This window comes from Anser anser (assembly GCF_964211835.1).
Source record: "Anser anser genome assembly, chromosome: 2".
NCBI lineage: Eukaryota > Metazoa > Chordata > Aves > Anseriformes > Anatidae > Anser > Anser anser.
In genome coordinates, this window is record NC_139721.1 from 51,906,342 (window position 1) to 51,928,996 (window position 22,655).

The 22,655-nt window shown below is 40.5% G+C and overlaps 1 protein-coding gene and 1 long non-coding RNA gene across 19 annotated transcripts in view; one reads left to right on the forward strand and one right to left on the reverse strand.

Annotated features, from left to right (window-relative positions):
- Positions 1-22,655, reverse strand: part of DLGAP1 (DLG associated protein 1) — a 416,642-nt gene that overhangs the window by 27,426 nt on the left and 366,561 nt on the right. For all 12 annotated transcript variants that reach the window (XM_083823954.1, XM_083823958.1, XM_083823965.1 and 9 more), the window contains one exon: positions 711-1,084. In XM_083823954.1, coding sequence (XP_083680080.1) covers positions 711-1,084 — 374 coding nt within the window. The remainder of the gene's footprint in view (positions 1-710; positions 1,085-22,655) is intronic.
- LOC310894173 overlaps positions 1-22,655 on the forward strand; it is a 55,181-nt gene that overhangs the window by 9,621 nt on the left and 22,905 nt on the right. For 6 of the 7 annotated variants that reach the window (XR_014579634.1, XR_014579635.1, XR_014579636.1 and 3 more), the window contains exon 2: positions 20,933-21,605. This is a non-coding gene — a long non-coding RNA (uncharacterized lncRNA). The remainder of the gene's footprint in view (positions 1-20,932; positions 21,606-22,655) is intronic. The other variant, XR_014579639.1, reaches the window with a different exon arrangement.

A 22,655-nucleotide genomic window follows, 5' to 3' on the forward strand; every position in this document is an offset into this window, starting at 1 on the left:
ATAGTTGGCCTTCTATGCACATTTTTTTTTCTTTTTTTTTGGAGGGGGGAGTAGGGGTGGGTGTGGGAAAGATTAATTAAGATAGCAGATTAAATTGGTCTAGTTTATTTGCTCTTCTCCTTTTTGTAAATACAAGTGAGCTTTGGCAGGGTTAGTTTTCTTGTTTCATTCCACTAGAGGTAAAAAAAAAAAAAAGTGTAATTTTCTTTAACAAGGGCAAATCAGAAGGAACTTATCCTCTGCTCTTGAGGCTGAGATAGGAACAATGCCGCCTCATTCAAGCGGCCACCAGTCATTACGAAATGCATGAATAAGCAGTGACAATTAATTCAGTGAGGCTGGACAAAAATATTTTTGGGGTGATAGTGTAATGTAAATCATTGTTTTACACATTCCCTTTCAATGATTTAATTCATGCCTTTCTGACCCCTGCTGTGTTATGATTCATAGATTAGTGCTCATGTGTGTAATTTAACAGAGCTGAATAACAAGCAGCAAGGAGACTTAAACAAATCCTCACATCTGATGTTTTTATGATAAATTAGTAAAACATCATTAGTACCATGTGGCATGATTAAGCTGCTGGAAATTCTACATAGGCACCTGTCAGAAAAACAAGAAAAATACACGAAACATTGTATAACAGGCAGTAAAACAAATGCAGAAACCCCAAACAATGGCGCACATATAATCCAAGTTGTGTACCGTACCTGTATTCCAATAGATAAGCATCTGTTTTTCTTGAAGTGGTCCTTCTTTCTGTCCTCTACTGCAACAGTGGCAATGGTTGTGGTGGTGGTGACGGTGGCAGTATTGTTTCCTACGTGTTGACTTGCTGGGCCATGGATCTGCGCGTTAGCAGCTTCAATGGCAGCTGTTAGTGCCTTCATACTGTCCAAGCTCTCTGTGGAGTTGCTAAGTCCAGACTGACTGATGATATCTCCCCTCTGTCCATGCCCATCCATGTATGCATCCTGGGCAGACTCCGTGCTGCTCTGGGCTGTGATGGAAATAAATGGTTTGGTGGTTGTTCTTGGTGGGACTGGAGGCGGTGTCTTCTTATAGGTGGTAATGCAGGATGACACTGGAAAAAACATATGAGGATTCTTGATTTGTGGACGTTGCAGGGAAAATGTATGCAAATATGATCTCAAGACACCAGTAAGCATGGTCAGAACAGAGGTAAGGAGAATACTGTTAGCCAAAGAGCCCCCAGAAGCTCCAGTGACAGCACTATGGAAATACCTCACTTATCAGAGTCCTCTGCTCATGTTGATGTGAATGGCAGAATTGACAGTAGAGGGGAAAGAAAAGGGCTATTTGCCAAGTTCCTCCTTAGCCTTTTAGAACTGTGTTCTCCAGACTGTTTGCTGCTAACTCTTCTAAGTTAGCCAGTGAGTGAACAAGTCATTCCACCAAAATGTATGTTCTGGGCATAGCTTCCAGACAGGATACACAAGGATCCGTCTCCAATCACATAACCAGCTAATCTGTACTTCATGCAGTTTTACTGCAATTTTTTTTTTCTCTCTCTACCCTGTCCCACTGTATTTCCTTATACATTTATTTATTAAATAATTTTAAAACTACATTTCTTTGTTCAGAGACACATCCCAAAGCTATCCTAAGTAAAAGACTGTTAACACTCATCATGCTTGAACTTGTGTGTTTCATGCCATAAAATGCCTCACTTGTTGCACAGACTTCTCAGATACTTTGAAATGTTTTGTAAGCTGTGGAGGGCATGTTTAAAACAACATTTTGCTGCTGATAAGTCTCATAATAAATGTAACATTTTGTTTCTAGGAAAAATGCTTAATTTTACACAAAAGGAGTTAATGTAATGAAGTCAGTGGCTAAAGCCTGTCAGTGGGACTACTTAAAGGAAAGCATAAGTATAAATGTTTGCAGTAAGAGACACTCAGAAAAAGTTTATAAGGACTCCTCTTCATATTTTGAAGGTCATTGTAAATGCTTCTATATGGATTTAGAAGTATAGTTTGATTCCCACATTAGAAACTATTGGCTGGTGTATACAGAATTACATGCAGAAAGCACTTCATGGAGATAAAAACATCTTATTTAAGGGATAGTTGGCAGCTCTGCATTGCTGAAGTCCTGGAATGCTTTCAAATGAGGAAAGAAAGTCCATTAAGAACAAAAAACAATGATGATATGTTCTATTTTTTAAGCAAATAAATGCAGGCATTAACCTGTGCAAAGTTCAGACACAAACACGTTAACATAAATTCTTATTAACAGTAATCATATGGCAAGAAATGATTCATTTTAACTGGCAGACGTCTATGCCACCCACATAAAAGGTAAGTCTGCTACAGCTGTTCTGCTCTCTGTTTGCACTGTACGTGCTTGTTGAGCCAGAAGCCATTATGGTATTAATTTGACTAGCTCAGATCCATATGCCTCATATCTCCCGATACCTGCACGAAGAGTTACAGTGTAAAAGGTGTTTCTAGGGCATGAAATCACACAAGTTTTTTTTCTAAGGATTCTGGTGTAAGTTTCTGATAACATGTCTGAACCCATGTTAAACACGTTAAATGCTAATGGAAAAAGAGTATTTTGCTAAGGTAGTGAGGGTTTTGAAGCTATGATTCACTTCTGAAGAATCAAACAGAAACCACAGCATCTTGGAGAGAATAGATGGCTAAAAATGAACTTGTCAAATTTTGACTCCTGGGAAGTGAAGAGTTTATAGAGGTTAAAGGTGCTTTTTTAATGTGCTTATGAAAAAAGGCATCTATGGAACTAACAGGAAGGATGACAATTTTACAAAGAAGGTTGGGTATTTTGTGCCGTTCTTCATGGGTTTGGATGCTGCCAAAAAGCCCTTGTTGTGACTGTGCACATTCAGGTAAATCATCTGTTCTTGCTGCAGAATTATGGAGAATTGCGGAGGCTGCTGCTGGGTGATGGGATCCCAGAAATGACCCAAGTGGCTCATGGTCTGGAGAAATGTTCTCCGAGTGGTGGAGATGCGAACTGAAATTCACCACTGAAGAATTCAAAGCTTGTAACTACACACTCATATACCAAGTTATACTGTGGTGATCCTGTTCCAAACTTACCTAGTAGAGGTTTGTGTGCCATGCTACATTGCAGTTCAGCAAAGTATTAATTGCCTCATTTAAAATATCGTTGGTAAGGTCATTGTGGAAATACTGAGGAGACAGCAGCACCTTCAGGACATACCTGCAAGGCAGGTACGTATCATTTATCCTACTTAGCAGATAGGGAAATGATAATGAGACCTCCAAAGTGCTCTTAAGTCAGAGAGAGGGCTTTTAAAATAAAAAGCAAGCCTTAACAAGGCTAGTCCCCACATCGCTGGTCATCCCCAACAAGTGAGACAGTCAATAGCAACTGTTTATCGACAGCTACCCGGCACTCTGGACACTGCAGTACAAATACAGAAACCCCCGATTAAGATGTCTTTCATTCTGTTGGTAAATGCACTCGACGAGGAGCCTAATCCACACGGCAGTGAAAGATGTTTGCACTCAGCTAATTAAGTCTGAAGTTATTCTTAAAGAGGGGGAGAGGATTGACAAGTCATACGGTGAAATTGTAAAGAGAAACAGCGAACGTTGTTTCAGCAAGTCAAAACAAATCCTTGGTTTCCTGGAGTCACGCAGCACGTACTGTACGGCTCCGGAGAAGCAGTGTGTGCAACTCATAAAAGAACCCCAGGCACTTCATTACTGGAAACGATGCAAGCTCCTGCCACTCCTTGGCAGGAACGACAACAAAACAATGCTCGGGCCGCAGTCGGAGGCAGCTGCTCGCTCAGCGTCGGAGCTGGCTGCGCCCTCCCAGCGGCCGGAGCACTGCAACGCAAAGGATTTGGTGCATCAGGTTTCTCCGGGGCTCTTTCAAGAGCCCAGCAACGTGTGACATGGCCACCTGAAGGACGTGACGGGTTTTCAACTGGCTACGGTGCTTTCAACGCTAAGATGCCTGAAGAAGAATGGGAGTACTCTCCAAGGAAAAGGACAAAACCTTGGTGCTCTCCTTGCGCAGCCGAGGTCCGAGCGTTTGGTGGGTGCAGGAGGAGGACCTCGCCTTGTGCTCTGTCCCTGCAGGCAAGGGGGAAGCGCTTCCATTCAGCTCCGGAGGGGGACTGCTGCGTGGGAGGATGCTGATGGAGAAGATTACAGGATCACGGGATGCGCAGAGAAGATAGGGAAATCCTCACTTCACACACAGGGAACGTTCAAGGGGTTTTGCACTTGAAAGTTAGTTTAATTCACATCAGGAAGTGAATTTAAAGGGCTCTATAATTCCCTGATAAATACATTCTTGGACATGGATCAAGGAGCGAGGTTCTGTGCTCAGACTGATCTGACTGGAGAGTCGAGTCAAAGGAGTCTCATTTGTCATTATAATTGCTTAGGCATGGAGTTAATCAGAAATAACTTTTTCTTAATAACAAACATGAATATGAATCCACAGTCTGTCACAATACAGAGTAGCTTTCTGTATTATTTTATGGAGCACACATGCTGCCAGAGCAGGTATACATTCCTCTCCTAGGACAAGGTTTGATCTAAGTTAAATCATATGCAAGAAAACTCTGACTCCCAAAGCACCTCGAGTCAGTCCCATCATTCCCAGCTCTACCGATCCACTCGTTAATGCTCTCCTTTCTGTTTTGATCTTTATCCTATTTCTGTGGCCTGCTTTTGGGTTACAGTTTAATCCCAAATACCTAGTGAAAAAAGCACTTTCTCCAGATTAGGAAAAAAAAAAAAAGTCACGGTGTTTGTCCTCCTAGCCAGTATTTCCAAACAACTAGCTCATGAGAGAGGAATTTGGAACAGGGAGTGTCAACCACCCAGTTCAGAAGGAAGTCTAATGATAAAAAAAAAATAATCCCAGATTGCATAATAATAAAGGCCTGAATTTGAATGTTTCATTGTGAGAGCACTTCAGTTGTTTAAACACGCTCGCTAGGGAGATGAGCCCTCAGGAACAAACACCAGCACGCAAACCCAGAGTTTTAGCTCAGTGGATGGGTGCTCAGGAGAACCCCAAGGCAGACTAACATTTGCAAAGAGATCAAATTCACACAGTGCTTTGAGCAGTTCAGGTGATGAGATATGTGAGCAACATCTTTCCATCTCTGATTTGGCAGGCTCATGTAAACGTGGTTAACGAATACAAGAATAAATGAGGGCGCAGATTTAAAGTCAATTAAAATAATGGCGCTTTCCTTGAGAAAAATGACTATTTCCACAGTTTGAAGAGAGCAGTGAAAGACACAGTGTGTACACAATTAAGTAATAAGGTACAAGGTAAAAGGTCCTCAACCGTGTACAGATGGACCTAATCCTACTGACTTAATGCCTGTTAAAACGGTACGTTACAGCAATACGCTCGCATCTCACACAGCTGCACCACAAAGCAGGGATGCAGGCACATCCTCGCAGAGCTGAGGCCTTGAGTTGCAGTCCCTGGGCTCCCCATGCAGAGGAGTGGGGCTTGATTTGGCTAGGTGCACTCAAATGGAGCTGTTACTCTCCTTATCATGCACTTATTTCTCTGCTTTGTTAAGGTTTGGGGGAGGTGTGAATGTTTGGAAATGGGGTTTTAGACTCTGGACATGCAAAAAGTTGGTATGAAAATGGGGCATCTGTTTTCTTAATAAAAAAGCCATTCTCAGGTAGCAGATGGCTTCTGAGGAAACAGAGATTTACCACTAAAACCAAACTGAAATAAAGATTTTCATAAGAAGTTCTAGACTGCCCAAGGGAGTAATACCGGAGTGAATTATGGATGTCATTATCCCAAATGAGAACTACTGAAATCTTTGTACCATGCCATCAGGACTTCTGCCAATGCCATACTTTTACCCTATCCCCACCACTGCCAAGACTTACATCTCAGCCGACAGAAGCCTAAGCTGCACCGGCTTTGGAAACAGGCATAGCTGATAACTAAAACCCTGCAGAAAACTACACAAAGTATGTCAACTGTCTTCACTGCACACAGAAGCACCGCAGCGTTAGGAGATAATACCCCAAGTACAGTGAGGTCTAAAAGCCTGTGCTGGTGGCCATTTCATAAGTTTGGACATTTTTGCTCCTAGGTAGGGTGCCTCCAGCTTTTCAGCTGGGTGCAGTAAGGGGACTCCTGAAACCCACGACTGACCATGGCTCATCCAGTATCTCAAGTGAAATGGAGTTACAAAATCTGCATGTGCACAGTCACTGGATGACAGGTGAATACACCTCTAGCAGATTTCTTTTTTTTTCTCTTAATGACTGCTGCTGGAAGCTGCTGATGCCAGTCAGAAGTTTAATTGCTATCCCAGGAAAGCTGAATTAGTGCACAGAGAACAGGTGATGCAGCCAAAGGTGTCTGCTAAATGTTGTTTATCACTGTGATATTGCCACAAATTATGTATGCACAGACAAAATTCATTGCATGTGGGCTTCCTATGAGACCCACTTCAATTTTTGTACTGTGTAGCCACAGCTGAACTTCTCTATACATTAAAATTTACCATTATGCTAACGGTGCACAACTTCAGTAATTCAGCTCATTCGGCTTCAAAGCAGACAAGTCTGTAAACAGCTGAAGCTCTGGAAAAACATCTCACATAAGCTGATAGTCATTGCCCAAGTGGATAGTTGCTAGGATGGCTTATAATATTTTACTATTAAAAAACATGATCTTCACTGGGGTCAAGCAATTAGGACTCAGCTTTAGATTTTCCAAAGACAGAATATGAGCATGTGCAAATCCTCCATCTCACTTCGGTTAACATGTAAGAGCCCTCTTGCCTTTTTACACCATCAAGCGATCAGCCGGAGGGGACGGCAGCAGCATTTGCTTCCAGCAGCTGTCTCCAGCAGCCAAAACTGCACGGTGCCTGAGGAGATGGTGCTTTACTGAAGGGCTCGATCCGGGCTGTTGGCCAATGTGATGCGATGCTGTTAGGTACCCATCAACAACACAGGAACAGTAACTCAAATTGAAACTCAGGCTGAGAGGAAAATCAGAAGTGAAACTATTTTGGCCTTGTCCTTAAACTCTGGCTACCAACTAAGCATCTGGAAAAACAACACCAGGAAACGTGTAGGTGATATTATGATTCTGTCCCAGACAGATGCTCTCTGAGAGCTTCAGAGAGTCAAACTTCTTTAAAACAGTAATGGCAGAAGGTATCTGATACACAAATCAGCCTCTACATTCAGTGAAACATGCTGGAGAAGACTGAAAAAAAAAAAAGAAAGAATAACTGTACAGCAGTGTGGTCTTTCTGAGTTAACATACAATTTGCCATCTCTTTTCATCTGCACATTTTTTTTTCTGAGAAAAAAACAGGGAACCGTTGTCTGATTTATAGCTTAAAGTAAGTCTACTGCACTGTTAAAATGTTTTCTGCACTTAAATACTTCACCAAATCCTTCACACTCCCCTTTTCTTTTTCAGAGCAGCCACAGAAAACAAGAAGCATTAGAGTTTTAGATAAAAAATGAACACTTAAAATATTTTGTGTTTCAGAACTTGCATGCCATCAAATCACCATGGGGAGAAATTCATAAGCTTTCAGAATATCAATACATTTATCTTATAAAAAGCATCTATGGAAAACAGAGGAAACTATGTGAAATATGGTAGTTCATCCCACTAAGACCAAGGATGTGTAACAGTAAATAAATATAATAATAGGCAGCTTGATGAAATTGGATCCCTTTCCCATATATTTTCCAGGAAGCAACTTCACTGGTACTTTGATATAACACTTTGTTATGTGTTATTGCAGCACACTGAAATTCCAGAATTTGCATCCCTTTCCCTCTGGCAATACTGTTAATAAAGCAAAATGTTTTTTTAATTATTATTATTATTTAGTGTGGAGTTGCACTAACCAAATACAGACATATATGGATAAGCAGCTATTTAAGTAAAAACACAATGTAAGAACCAAAGCCTGGATTTTCAGAAACATGGGGGGGAGGGGGAGGGTGAACTTTTTACAAGCATTTGTTCACCTGAGCTAGGAAAATTGAAATCAAAAGCTTCAAATCCAAACATACTCTGAAAAACTTACCATTTTTTTTAAACTATTGAGGAGCAGTTGAATGTAAAGACTTGGGCTGCAGATGCACACTGCAAGTTCTTGAGGCAAATTACTTAAAAACTTGCCTCTTCTGAATTGGATCTGGGTTCTTGAAAAGCTGACCCAAGCTGCAAACGAACCTGATTTCCAGACTGTACCAGTAGCTCATTCAGCAAGTAGTTACCCAGTGAGCCTACCAAAGTGGAACCCACATTTGCCATTCTGCTTCAGTATATTACTGTCGGTGGTATTTCTCAAAATTGTCATGTAATATTTGGAATGACTGGTTCTGGACATGTTGGTGAACTCTTGTATATATAGTTTCCCTTTGCTTACAAATGGAATATTTAATATCTGAGCAGCCAATACATAGGAGACTTGAATCCTGTCAAACCTGGAGATACAACAGGGCAGAGGCATGGTCAGGACCAAGCCTACATGTTCCTAAAGCTCCCATGAAGCAAGGACTGTGCATTGAGCCCTCCTTCACAGTTCACTGGGAAGCACAGCATTTTTTGTCCTTCCTGAACCTCTGCTGCCAGTCCTCAAACTGTGGCAGTGGAGTCAACCAGCAGTAAAACAAGTTCAGCAGTCACTCCTTTTAGGAGGAGCTTGTCACAAATTTGATGGAGAAGTTGCAGGGTGAAGCTGCTCGGCTTTTGTCAAGTAGGAGATGGGATTAGAGAATAATTAGGATTCTCCTTATCTCTTCCAAATCTGTGAATCCCAGAAACTAGCCTGTGAACCTTGAGGAGAATCAGGCAAGCCAATTATCTACAAGTAATCTGATCATGCAGCATTGAAGCTAGCTAGGTATTAACATAGTTGGACATCCCTCTTTTCAACATTACTGCATGGATTTTGTTATCACGGTCTTCATTGCAGCTAATTTTGAAAAGGCAGTATTTGGCTGGAGTATTGACACGACAAAGTGTGATTCCTGTCTGATGAAAAATGACTGTAAAAATTGTTCCCTCTTCCTCAGTCTGGAAATGCACCTTCTTTGTTTGCTGCTGATGTTAGCAAGAAAACAAGCTTCTACTGGTTTTTACTCCCAGTGGTTTTCCAAATACTTAATAAACTTAAGGTAGGGTAAGCAGAATTCTGTATCATTGCACACATTGGCATCAAGCTGCTCTCACAGAATTTGATTAGTGATGCATCTAAATTGGCTTAGAAATCAATTAGTTTAAATTGCTGCAAATTCACCCCTGATGTGGACATGTTTATACGTGGATATGATTGAAAAGGTCTTTTTTTATTAAAAAAGAAATAAATGCAGAGGATGTAAGAGTGATTCATTTGACGAATTTATCACAATTAACTGTATCAGTTCACTGATTTTAAATTGATCTCCTTTTATGCCATGGTGTTCAAACATGCTTCACCTTGTTATCAGTTATATCCACTTGAATCCACTGAAAGCTGTGCAGGTGTTAATTTAACCTGATGAAAATTTGTGAAGTTTAAAAGCCCTCTCTAACTTTCTCAGTCAAAATCTGTTGTCAGGGTTGCTCTGCTTGAATTCTCTTGTTCTTGTGTGGTTTGGTTACTTTTATACTTGGTATTACTTTGAAAGATACAGTAAAACAAGGAACTTTTCAAAGCTCTGCACTATAAAGCAGGTATATACATACAGGACAGTTATATTCCTTCAGTCATTATGGGACTGGTATATACAGCAAGCACAGAAATGTAGGTACACCAGTTTTGCACGTTATTCAACCCTAAGGCTGTTCAGAAGCTTTTAAGCAATCCAGAAAGTCATTGCTCTGACAAAGGCTATTCAGATGCGTGTAAAACAACCGGTATGTGATGGAATTTACTATTTTTGGTATAGTAGCCATCTACATTATTAAGCAAACTGCCTCACTGTGCTGATGAGCATAGGTTTTGCTTCTTCACAGTGCAAAGCACTTTGCCACCTGATCCAGCAAAGGACTTAAATCTCTTTAAGCTCCCATCTTAAAAAAACAAGTGTATACTTAAGCTTTTTTGGTCAGTCTTTGCCTGCATCAAGGCTTTTAGTGCCCTCGCAGCGTCTCAAAATTCTACCTCTTAATTTGTTTTGAGAATTGTATTTTATGATGCTTGATATGCAAGATTATATTAAATAGGTGAAGATTTAAAAGTTATTCAGATGACAGCAATAATGAAGGGCTACTGTGTTTTAATAAGATATAAGTAACAAAGAAACTGGCACAAACGGCTAAGAAAATAAAAGCCAGTAAAAACTGTAAGAAGAATGTGATAATAAAAGCAACATGAACAACATTTTTAGTTGCTATAAATTGCCAGGAAACACCATAGGAATTGTTTTATATCCTTTTATTATCTATTTCAATGCAGTTGGTTATAGCTCAGAAGACCTACACAGGTTTAACTACACACTCTATTTTTCTTATAGAGAATTACTAATAAAAATAGAAAACCAACATTTAGGAAGGAAAGTATCACCTAGACATTGAGCAAGAATATCTGTTCAGCCAGGGGAGTACTGACTTGTTTTTACGTAATCAGTACTACGTTCTTCAGCAAACTTACTGTACTTGGGGTGTTACCCAAAACCAAAAGCAAGAGATGCTTGTAGCAGGAAGAAGGAATGAAAGAGGGAAAGTTATGACTAAAACCACAGTCCGGGCAAAAGAGTAACTTGTCACCTGAGACAGAGAGTTATGACCCAGCTGAAAAATTTTGTCTCCCTTGTGGTCCGGGCAAGGTTATCAGATGACCTGTTGGAAGTCATCTGTGTGGGGCAGATCTAGCACTGTGGGGTAAATCCAATCCACTGTCAAATAAGGAGTAAATGTAGACAAGGGGTTTACACAAGAAATTATACCTATCTTTGGTCTAATTTCAGGTAAAATAGCAAAACTGACTCAAGCCTGAGGACATAAACATTTTTCAGAACCTAAGAAAACAGAATAATTTGGTGAACAAGGCATGCTAAGAACACGTGTGAAATATGTATTCTGTGTTGAGAGTAATTAAAATCTACAGCAAAACCTGGTTTCCATCTTCCCATCCTGCATTCAGATTAAGAAATTCTGACCTTGCTCAGTGACAGGCTCGAGGTCACAGTGGGTGACCTCAATCTTTTATCTATTTGGTCATTTTATGACAAGAGTTCTAGCTGATATTGCAACAAACCAGCTCAAAATACCAGATTGGCATGAAAAATTCCTATTGATCAGCCTGAGTGTCTTCAGCACACAAACTGTTGACATCTCACGTGCAGTTCACAGCAGCGCACAGATTATTGTAGAGTATACAGATGCATTTCAATAAATCTGAGGACAAAAATAATGTCTTATTGGGAGTCCTGAACTAGCAACAGGACAGCACCAATTCTCAGATATTTCAACAAATAAAGATGGTGGCCCTGACACACATGGATGTGGACAGACCAGGCTCAAGTTACTTGAGATGTGAGAGACATTCTCATCTTTCCACATATTTCTCTGCATTTATTAAAGAAATGCATGTAAAGGAAGCCTTGAAGAGGTTCTGATTCACAGTTTGTAAGAGATGTCAGACACAACATCCTTGGAGACACCAGCTGCACATCTGATGACCAACACCTTTTTTTTTTTTTCTTTCTTACTCACGCTGACTTATTTAAAAATAAGTCAGTTTAGTAACAGTGGAAATTTTAAAACTTGAGAACACGATCCTGAAACCCTGCTGGCTGAATTCATGTCATAACATTCCAGTGGCAAAAGTCAGAAACTTATTTTACATAATTTCCACAATAACAAAGCAGCATTGCCTCAGTAAAGGACCAATGTGAGTAAACTTTTATCTCCCAAGCACAAGTAGGATTTATCTTTCTATTACAATTTACTTTAGCTAGAGATTTTGAAATTAGTGCTCATGGTCTCAGCCTGGGATAAATCTCCCTTCTCCCTAGCTCCTAGACTACACAATAATTTTAACACTTCTTGCGTTTTCATAATTGTAAAAAATTAAAGATGCATTTTGTGCTGTCTTAGTTAAAAGGTAAACCCAGGCCATCTATTTAGTATGCAAAGACAGAAAGCAAACACACCCACATGAGTTTTGACACTTCAAAGCATTCAGACCTTTTGAATCTCTCGTCTACAGAAGTGCTCTCCAAAGATCACAAGGCCAATACAAAATCTCAGCAAACGCCAGCTAAGTGAATCCTGCAAATCCATATAATCTCACACGCACATTGCAAATCCTCCACACCTCAAAGTGCATAAGATGCAGTGAAGGTGCTGGATCAAATTTTTAACCAAAGCTCCATTTTTTTTTCTACCCAAGCCTGAAAGGTCTTCTTCTTTAATTATCCTTCTAATAAGACCCATTTATTGCACACACCTATTCCTCCTACAGACAGCGTTTCTTTTGTAATCAAAATCTCAGCTGCGAAGACTTTGCTGGCTCACTGTGAATCAGAAGGTCACCTAAACCTCTACCTGACGTTGCTCCCGCAGGCATATGGGATGTGAAAGAAAGGAAAAGAATCAGGTCTGAATCTTCATGTCCAAATGAGTTGATTATAAAAGAGATTAAACTGACACACATAGCTGTGAATGTTCCACAAAACCAAAGATGCTCAGCAGAGCAACACGCAATATAGTATAACTCAGGCTGTCCTGTTTGGCTATGCCCATACTGCGTTGCTTGCAAACCTTTATATGACCTCGATTTCTGTTTGCATGGGTGTTTGAAGATTGATTGTCTTAATACCAGCACCTTTATCTGCTGGTTAACATTGTTGAGAACGTATTTACTCATTATTTGTTTTTCACATCAAATTACAGAGTCTGAGCAGGATCACTGTCAAGCACCAATCACCCAGAAAAAAGGCAAATAATTGAAATGGACAGATGACAAATAATCCACAGGCCAGTGTCTGCCTTTCATTAATCGTTTGTTAACGAATGATAAACAAATACATGTGCAAAAATGAGGCCTGTTCACAAACAACTTGGTAACTGGGAAAAATTATAAATTCAAGATTAAAATCAGCTCCAGTGAGTAAATCAGCCAGCTCTTGTTACCAGCAATAGTAATATTCTTTACTTTTTATCATATGGGATCTAAGAGGATATACAGATTGTGCCTAGCTGTAGGTCACAGTGGTATCATCCACAGATAAACTGCACACAGCTGGGAGAAATATTTAGGGTTACTTGAACATTTTCCAAAAGAGCTATTATTATTATTATACATTTTGGAAGTGCTTTAAACTGAATCACTGCACCCTCGCTTTATTTGGGATTAAGGGTATCCAGACAAATTCTGGAGTAGCTGTAGTCCCTCTGGAGAATTTAAAGAGTTAGAGAAGACCTTGTTGAAGAGAGCAGGCTGCTGCACATTGAACCTACAGTCTTCTCCCATGGGTTTTGTCTGCTTTGGAGTCTATCAAGGTGCTAGGCAGGTCTCTTTGGCCCAACTAGGGTCAACTAGAGTAACACGGGCAATATTCAAGGTGCTTTGGCTGAATAACTTGGGTGAAGAAAACAGCAACAAAATGTGCACATGAACTGGCCTCTATCTAAAATGTCTGAGGGCACAGCCTTCCCTGCCTGCAGAATGATTGAAAAAGTGTGAACAATTAGATTTTAATAATTTCAAAGGTGGCTTATTACATCCACAATGTTATTCTTTTGTGTATAAAATTGCTGCCCAACCGATGTACACCAGGATTGAAATCTACTCATAAAGGAAAAAGGGTCTTCCTCATAATTTTCCTGAATTTAGCACTTAGGACTGTGGATGAGTCATATTTTCCTTTTTATCCCATTCAGTTGACTTTTCTATACATGCCTTGAATGTGCTATGTATTAACAGCCAAGTAGGCCACTGCAGCAGTTTTCTTTGAGACTGGGAACCTGCTGATTTGACCTGTTTATCAAGAGAAAAGTGTCATCTCAACAGGATGAAATTGTTTTATATTTTTCCTCCCTATTTTCCTCTTCTGAGCAATTTCTTTTTAACCCCACGGTGTCAAGTAAAAAGTCACTGGTCTAGAGATTTTTTTTTTTTTTTTTAATATTTGTGCATAATTCAAGAAAAAATATAGAAACAGTTTTCTTGATAAAAAAAAATAAATTGTGAGGTTGGAAAAGCATACTTCTAATGATCTACATTTCATAACTTGCACATAACAAATGGCCTCAGGTCTGCTAAGCATGTTGGAGTCCTCCAGGACAGAAGGAACTATTCACTGTAATTTAAGTTAACGTTACAGTCAAAGAGCTTTCAGTATTAAAAGTGTCCTAAGCTGCTCTGAAATGCTCAAGAACTTTATTTTCCTCACTTCCAGTGGTACACGTTAAAAGGAAGAGCTTATAGACTTTGCATCAGCCTGACTAAGGAGAAGTGAGCCAGCTGTACTCCCCTTTCCTCCATAAATTAGATGTTGTCAAAAGAAAAAAAAAAAGGTTAAAAAAGCTTCTTTTCACATTCTTCAGACTTCTGCATGCTACTTACTGATCTTGGTCGAGAACTGAGCTTCCACAGCCTGCCATGTGTGAAATTCATACTACGTGACAATTTTAACATCAGTTGCATCATTAACACATGTTCCTGTCTGCATGTTATTTTGCACTTTGCGAGATGAGACAGAGGTGAGATGAATTGTTACGGTGCGCAAGCAACTTTCTAATAAAAACAATATGGGCATTATTATTCTTGGAAGTGAATTCGGAAAATCTTACTCTACATTGTACAGCACGCAATAGGGTGGATGACAGGCGAGGTGTAAGATGGAGGCGTCCACAGGTACAATAAATACCTGTGTGCATGTGCTTGCCTGAACACACACTGCCACATGAACAGAGACACCCTTGCATACACATACAAAGCTTGCATACACATACAAAGCTACATTCATTTTGAACTCTGCCTTTGAATTTTGCTTTTGTTCTCTTCTTATATGATGCAACAGATTTCAAGGCATGCCTTTCTCCTGAGCTACACTTTACATCTCTGGTTTCTTACAACGTGCTCTGTTTGGGTAGCACTCTCAGCTTCCAAGGCGTATGACGCTGGAAGGGATTATTATGGAAGCCTACCCATTGCTTCCATGCAATATGTGTTAAGTCCCAAACTATCTTGCAGCACTATCCAATCTGACACAAACCACAAAACACCCCTAGACTAGATGAAAAACAAAACACAAACAAACCATAAGACTTGCAGTAAAATAAGGGCTAAAAACCTCAAAAATGAGATGCTATAGGAAGAGAGTGGAAGAGCTTCAATGACTCGGCCAGTGTTATCGGCTCTTTTAGCTGAGGGTAAAGCTGTCCAGCTCATCCTAGCTTAAGCTAGCTTATTTTGACACCACAGGTTGAAGGTAAGAGGTTGGTGTGCCCGGCATTAACTGGTTTGAATACAACTGAGATCCCTCAAAGGGAGCTTTACTTCCTAGCTCTTTACTTCACAGCCTGACATAGGAGGAGATATTCAGAAATCTTTTTTTCATGATTGAAATGGAGAAAGTTTTCGTCAGCTTTAAGGTAAAATGCACATGTGTGTGCATATATTTTTGTAAAGGTGTTACTGGGATGCAGAGGGAATTATAGTTAATAGCACCAGATGTCCTACGGCTTTGTGTCAAAGACAAAAAACCTGCAGCTCGGTTGCTCTCACAAACCGGCTTGCTATAGGCTAAAAAAAAAAAAATCCTGCTTATGAACAAAATAATACACATTATTTCACTGCTCATTCTAGCACCAACCCTATAATTACTGCATTCTCAACTATCTTCCACATCCCCCTTGAGCTGTGAATTACAAGCTTTCAGCATATTGGATACTAGTCCTGTGGCATGATTAGATTACCATTTCCACAGGTTGCCAATGCAGAAGAATAGCTCATCTAAGTATGAATAGATTCATTTACTTGAAGAGAATTTTCTTTACCTTTCAGACTAATCATCTGTGTCTAATATAGGCTAAAAAGAACAGCAATTCTATGCAGGTTAGCTTCTCTTAGAAAATAAAACCAAACCCCTAGTTTTTCTGTCCCAGAATTTGAAGGTATGCAGGTCTGGGGTTTTATCTGGCTGCTCAGAAGGGAGCTGTTGTTAGCAGAATGCAGATACAGACCTGTTTTCTGCTGTAGACTGAATGCATTAGTCACTAAGAAGCGTAATGAAAAGTAGCCATTTTGTGTTCGTTTTAGTGCACAACCTTGGAGAGGAGAAGCACACCCATCCATGTCATTTTTGATATGCTATTGAATAGAATATAAAGATTATAAATATTATATTAGGCATTTAGAGGTTAAAAAGGTAATTTGCACAGCGTAAATATTTCCCTTTGGAATTCAGGAAAACATAACAGCTTTGAATTTGAAATCAGAACCAGCATTTGAAGATATTTGTCATTTGCAGGCTATGCACAGTATGAAAATTTAACTGTGAACGTTCAGAAATGTTCAGAGCTACATCACCATTGTTCCAGTGACACTTGTCCCAGTAATGCAGAGCATCCTTAGCTCCCCCTTAATGGGTTTCACAGCTCTTTTGTGCGGCCAGAACTGGAGGCAGGGCAGACATTGGACCCAGGTGAACACACCTTGCTGTACATTTAAGGATACAGATAATATCGAACATATTTGGCTTTTTAAAGTGGAAACTGATGTACTGCAAGTGGCAATGCAGGTTGGATGCACCCTGATGGACACCACTCACGCAGTGCTGGTGGAAAGCTGGTTTTGCTCAAATACATTCAAATCCTTCCCTACACAGTGGCATAAAGCAGACACCCCCACATGTTGCCTTCCCAGGTGTTTCCATCTTATTTTTTTTTTCTGGTGGGTGCAAAGGCTGACCCATGCAGAACGCCAGAGAAGTCAGAGAAAACTCATAGGTTGTCCTGTCTGCAAGAGGCCTCATGTTTGTAGATGAAAGTCCTACCACTCATTTGTGGCCTACTCGGCACTCTTATCACCCATGTTTTAACTCTCCAGTTTATGACTTTATTATTTTAATATGGTCTCCAGACCATCTGCAAACCACCTACAGGGCCTGGCAGCTCATACAGTTTGGGAAACATTGCCTTATGATACTACTCTGTAGTTATTACATTAAAAGCTTGTTAAAAAGGCAAATCTAAACAACTTTGGAGATGTTCAAGGAGAACCACAGATTTCTTCTTGACATGCATCATTATGTAGTAAAAGAACATTCAGGGAAACATAAGGATATTTATTATTGAATGGATTACACTCTATTACAGCTTAAACTAGTTGAAAAAAAGGGGACAGCATTATCTAATTAATGATGGTTTGCAAATTGCATCCAGAGAGAGAATTGCAGCCTTTTCAGCTTTTGTTAGACCACATGTGGCCACGTGAGCACTGCTCACAGAAATGCTTCTCCCTGCTCTCACTCACACACGTCTTTCTCCTGACTTTGTACGGATTTTTCCTGAATGGTTTTCCATTCAAACAAATATCTAGACAAGCAAAAACATGCTGCCTGTATGAAAAGAAGCCCTTCACCTCTGGATGCCCACGTCTCTCTCTGTAGTACAAACATTCATTACATTTTTTTCCATGGCTTTTCTCCAAACTTTCTGCCCCCTCTACAGCTCTGCTTCACATCCCAGCCTTTCGGATGCACTCCCCATTCTCACAGCATCCTGCAACCTCGCATGATTGTAGTTAAGTTCCTCCTTCCTTAAAGACTCTTGGGACACCATATTTCTGTCTGGGAGTTCAATGCATCGTGCTATTATTGGCATCATATACATGTGCTCTTTAGCTTCATGTAGCAATGGAGTAAGTTTTGCACTCTTTATCCAGATGGATAAAGCCTCTCTGTAAGTGCCTACTCACTGCATTGTGTATGCACAAAACGCCTGAAATTTTCCAGCATGGTATTCATGACCCGTTGTGGTACTATCTTTCTCAAGATCCCAGCTACATGACTCCTGCATGCTGGTTGGGGTTATCAACCCGGTTAATTTGAGGTCCTTGCTGCTAAGGGAAATCTGAGACCAACACAAAAAGTGCTCACAATCCACTTAGAAAACATTTCCAGAAAACAAAAAGAGGATAAATTTGGAAGAACGTGTGTAAATGGTTATAAATGCCTAGAAAAAATAAGCACTCTGAGCAAATAACATATCCCACCCATCTTAAACCAGCTATATTTGGAGGGGCTGAACTGCCCCTTGGAAGTATCTCCCTCCCTCCCTGTGCTAAACGGCAGGCCCAGATGACTAATTTTGGATGGCCAATTAGACAGGAGGAATCCCAATGCTAAAAAGTTCCAGTTCATTGCTGCACAAATTCATTCCTGTTTGTATTTTGTGCCTTGTCTGTATTTTTGTTGAGCCCTGAGACGAAAACCTGAAGACAAAGAGATCCTATTCCAGCTGCAAAGTTTATCTGCGTCTGATACAGTGCTTGTAAATGGGCAGAAGAGCTTACTTTGGTATTTGTGTAGCACTGTGGAATTGAAATCAGCAGTTTGTAGACAGCTCTCTCAAAGATCAGCAAGAACAAACACTCCTTTCTTCCTGCTCTGATTTCCTCCAAGTTAACAGCAGATATTGACCTTATGGAATCACTGCAGTGCATTGTGAATTATGTATGAAATGTGATTTCCCTTTCTGCTGTGGGTAAGTTCGACTGTGCTGCCTGCAGTTTGCATCATCAGAGGGCTCACAGTATTCCCAGAGACAGCCTTGATGACCCAACTCACCAGAAATAAGCTGGTCAGTTTCAGTGAAAAAAAATCCCTTTTCATTACTTAAAATCCTCCCGGCAAACAGCTTATGGGAACTCCTGTCTCCCATCCTACCACACTTCAAAACCTCATAAAAGTGCATGTTTTATATTCACCCATGGGTTCAACATGTGCTTAAAGTGCAACGCTAAGTAAGAACCAAGGGAAATTCTAAAGTATGGGCAGATGCCTCACTAGGAAGCCTAGAGTCAACAAATCAAAAACAATTATAGTCTACCTATTCTTTTTTCCATCCAGCAAAATGTACTTCACGAATATCTCCCAAAATGCATCAAACGAGTGATCTCAGATAACAGGTACTTTCCCCTGTAGCCTGGCTTGCGCTGGTCCCCTGCTCGGCAGGCTTCTTGTGCTCTTTGGCTCAGTCATCGGGGACTTTGGGCTGTCTTGATATGGCTCCCAAGGTTTTGCAGCCCACCAGCAAATCAGAAAGAATCAGGTGATTTCTCAGTGGAAAAAAAACCATATTTTAAAAATTCTAATTTAAAAAATTCTAACATTTCTCCAAAGCTGGAAGAAGAGCCCATTTTTACAGCATTGTTCGGTTTCCCTTCCTTTTCTAATGTTTAGTTTTAAAGCTTATCAGTGCTCACCCTATTTTTATTCTTTATCATCCTAGAAACAAAATATCAAGAGTGAAAAATAAATGGAAACATTTAATATATGTTAATATATAATTTAACAATATATAAAAGCCATACAAGAGGACTGAATTACTGAAGTTATTATGGGGAAGTTTCAGCTAGGCGTTTTTTTTCTCTCTCCTCTCTTGCAAGCCCCATTAACAATTTATAGCGTGTACATTAACAATCTACACATGTTCCTGGGTGTGCAAGAGGGTAGGAGCCCCCCAGCAACGTGGGAACAGCATCCAGCTCCACTGCTGTTTTTCCGAGACTCAGAGATTTTTTGGGAGGTACAAAATATGCTCGCATTTGAGTTAGTAACACAAGTAGAGGTAAAAAATGTAAGCAAGCCACCTGTAACTACTGCTGCATGAGCAAATCAGACAGACACTTAAGTACAGCAACTAGATTTGTGTCAACAGTTCCTTTGCCTGATGCCAGGGTTGTCCTGTAAGTTGCACCCAAAAGCAAGCAAAGTTGGCTTTAAATGTTTACTTCTGAAAATTAATCGTAAAATGGGTTATTTTAGATGCACCAAATCTTGATTTCCTTATGGGCATGAATAATTTGCGCTCACGGAAATCGTAGGAGCCTACTTTTCTTCTGCTTTCAAGTAATTAAAAGTGAAACTATTCAGATATTTGCATGCAATGGATTCGCTGTTCCCTCACTTACATTGCTATGCCCTGTTATACATTACCCATCCAAGGATTATATATTTCATACACATGATTGCTTTTGATCCTGTGGTGGAAATAAATTTCATAAGACAGCCAAACTTCTCTTAACCACGTATACATCTGCTGTCTCCCCGAAGCTTGCTGACAGTTAATTCGCTTCACATATCCTGTGGCTGCACAAGGGGTAGTATTCCCAGTGCCCTTGCAAGGTTACAGACTGCTTCCACCCCACACGACTAAATCAAAGCATTCCGAAAAACCAAAGGGACAGTCAAGTCTCTGGAATTTCAAAGCAAACATTTCTGCATGTCTGGTGCTTCAACTTTTGCCAAGTAATTTCTCCTGGTAATCACGTGTCTGCTTTAGCACACCAGCCTTGCTCCTGACGTCCATTTCACTGACAGAGCAGGGGCCTCGCTTCTGGTCTGACCCACGCCTGGTGAAGGCTGCTAAGGCCAACAGAGCTATGCAGGTAGCAGAGAAGAAATAGATCCAGATCTGGCTTTGGGTACGTGGCTATTGTATTGTAGTAAAAGTGTTCGGCCTGTTCAGTAGCATACCTACCACATGAAGGTGTGCTAATGCCAATGAGGGGCCTGGTGGGCCTGCAGGCAGCCCATGCCAGAAAACACACGTATCCTAACAGAGGATAAATATCAAATATATCAAATACAGATTTTCACTCAGCAAAACGCCCTGCCCAAAGAACGCTACGAGCTCTAGGAGAGTGATAACATTAACACAGTCAACATTTAATTTACCAACAGCAAAGCCTCACAAAGTGTTGCCCTGTCCATAGGCTGATCTAGCATGGGATCGTGTTGCACTCAGAGCCCCCAGCTTGCACCAATCCACCGACTCACAGCCATGCTGGCTGAAGCAGAAGGTCAGACTGGAAGCTTCAAGGGTTAAGCAGAAAGTCTTGCCAAGCTGTGCCTAAAGGTGAGTCAGTCTCAGATGCTTCTGAATCAATCACACACTCTCCCAGGCCATCTCTGGGATGCTACCTGTGATGAGGATGGGATGGAGATGCATCATCATGCAGTTCTCCTTCCAGGCATGATAATAGAGTCCCTGTGGATCTGCCAGTACCTATAGGAAGCTAGCAAGAACTGGTAGCTCCTGATGAAGCTGCCATGGGTGGGATTTCCAAGGCAATGGCTCTCTGGAACCTCCCCTGTGTTCCCATCCACCACTCCCCTGGCTCAGCCGGGATTAAAAGCAGTCTTTCATGCTCTGCTGGTACTGCCCCAAACAGAGCCTTCAAGTTCAGAGCTGCTTTTTCATAAGAGATGTACATCTAAAAAGACTCCTTAAGAATCAATGTAAATTTTTGTTTTGTCTTGTTTAAATATGGAGTCTGCACACAACAACAGAGAGAAGTACCAGAAAAGAAGAAATGAAGGAAAGCAAGTAGGTTCAAGCCTGACACCAGGGACCTGGCCTCCACTCACCACAAAACCTAAGGACAGGTATAATTCTCCTCATTTTACTCAAATGAGAAAATGAAGCTCGCTCTCTCATACGCTGTGCTCTAATAGTCTTTGTTTCTCTTTCCCTAATGCTCTCAGATACTTCTATACTTAAGCAGTTATCGTTGTTCCAGGCTTCTTTAATTGGATCATCTCCCAGTTTCTTGGGGAACCCTTTGTTGGAGTGATTCCTGGCGATATAGCCCCTGTCCATGAAATTGAGAACTGCTAAATTTAATACAGGACTGGCTAAGGATATGATTCTTTGTTTGAAATCCTGTTTTACTGGCAGCTACATTTAAGGAACCCTGTAACAAATACATTTACCTGTACACATACTCCTGTGTTTTAGTTTCTTTATTTTATAACACTGAATTTGTGAATTTTATGAACTGTGTATATGTCTCACTGTGAATTTGAACCTCACCTTATGCACTTCCTACCCTAAATCTTAGAGATCCCAGAAGTGTAGGCACCATTTGAAGTAATTTCCCCAACCACATCTCATTTTTGCACTCTTTCTGGGTGTACATGTGGCTCCTGCTCACATACAAAAGCCCCGTGCTTAACAATACACAGACCTTCCTGCAGTAGATGGAAAGAGGAGGCAGCTTTATCCCTTTAGGATTTCAGTCTCTCCTCTCCCTGCCATGAGCCATGTCACAGAACCTTAATTGCTTTACAGAATAACCCTCAAAATACTTTTCAGTAACTTAGCTAATCTGGTATTACTTATGCTTCTAAGATTTCAAGGAAGACCTTGAATGACATTTAGCTAACAGGCAGTGTGTAGCTATGGACATAATTATTTCTGAGGTAAAAACCTTGAACTGAATGTGCACATGGTTTACATTTTTTTTTTTTTAAGAGAAATCTCTAATGAAGCACATTCCCCAACCCACAAGGCATAACAGTCTACAAAAATGGTGGACATGAACGCTTACCATTAATAATTGAACATTTTTTTTTTTTTTGCTACCACAGTGGTAAGCATTCAGCAATTACTTTTTGTCTTTTGAGCTATTTGCTCAGATATGTTTGCAAATAACC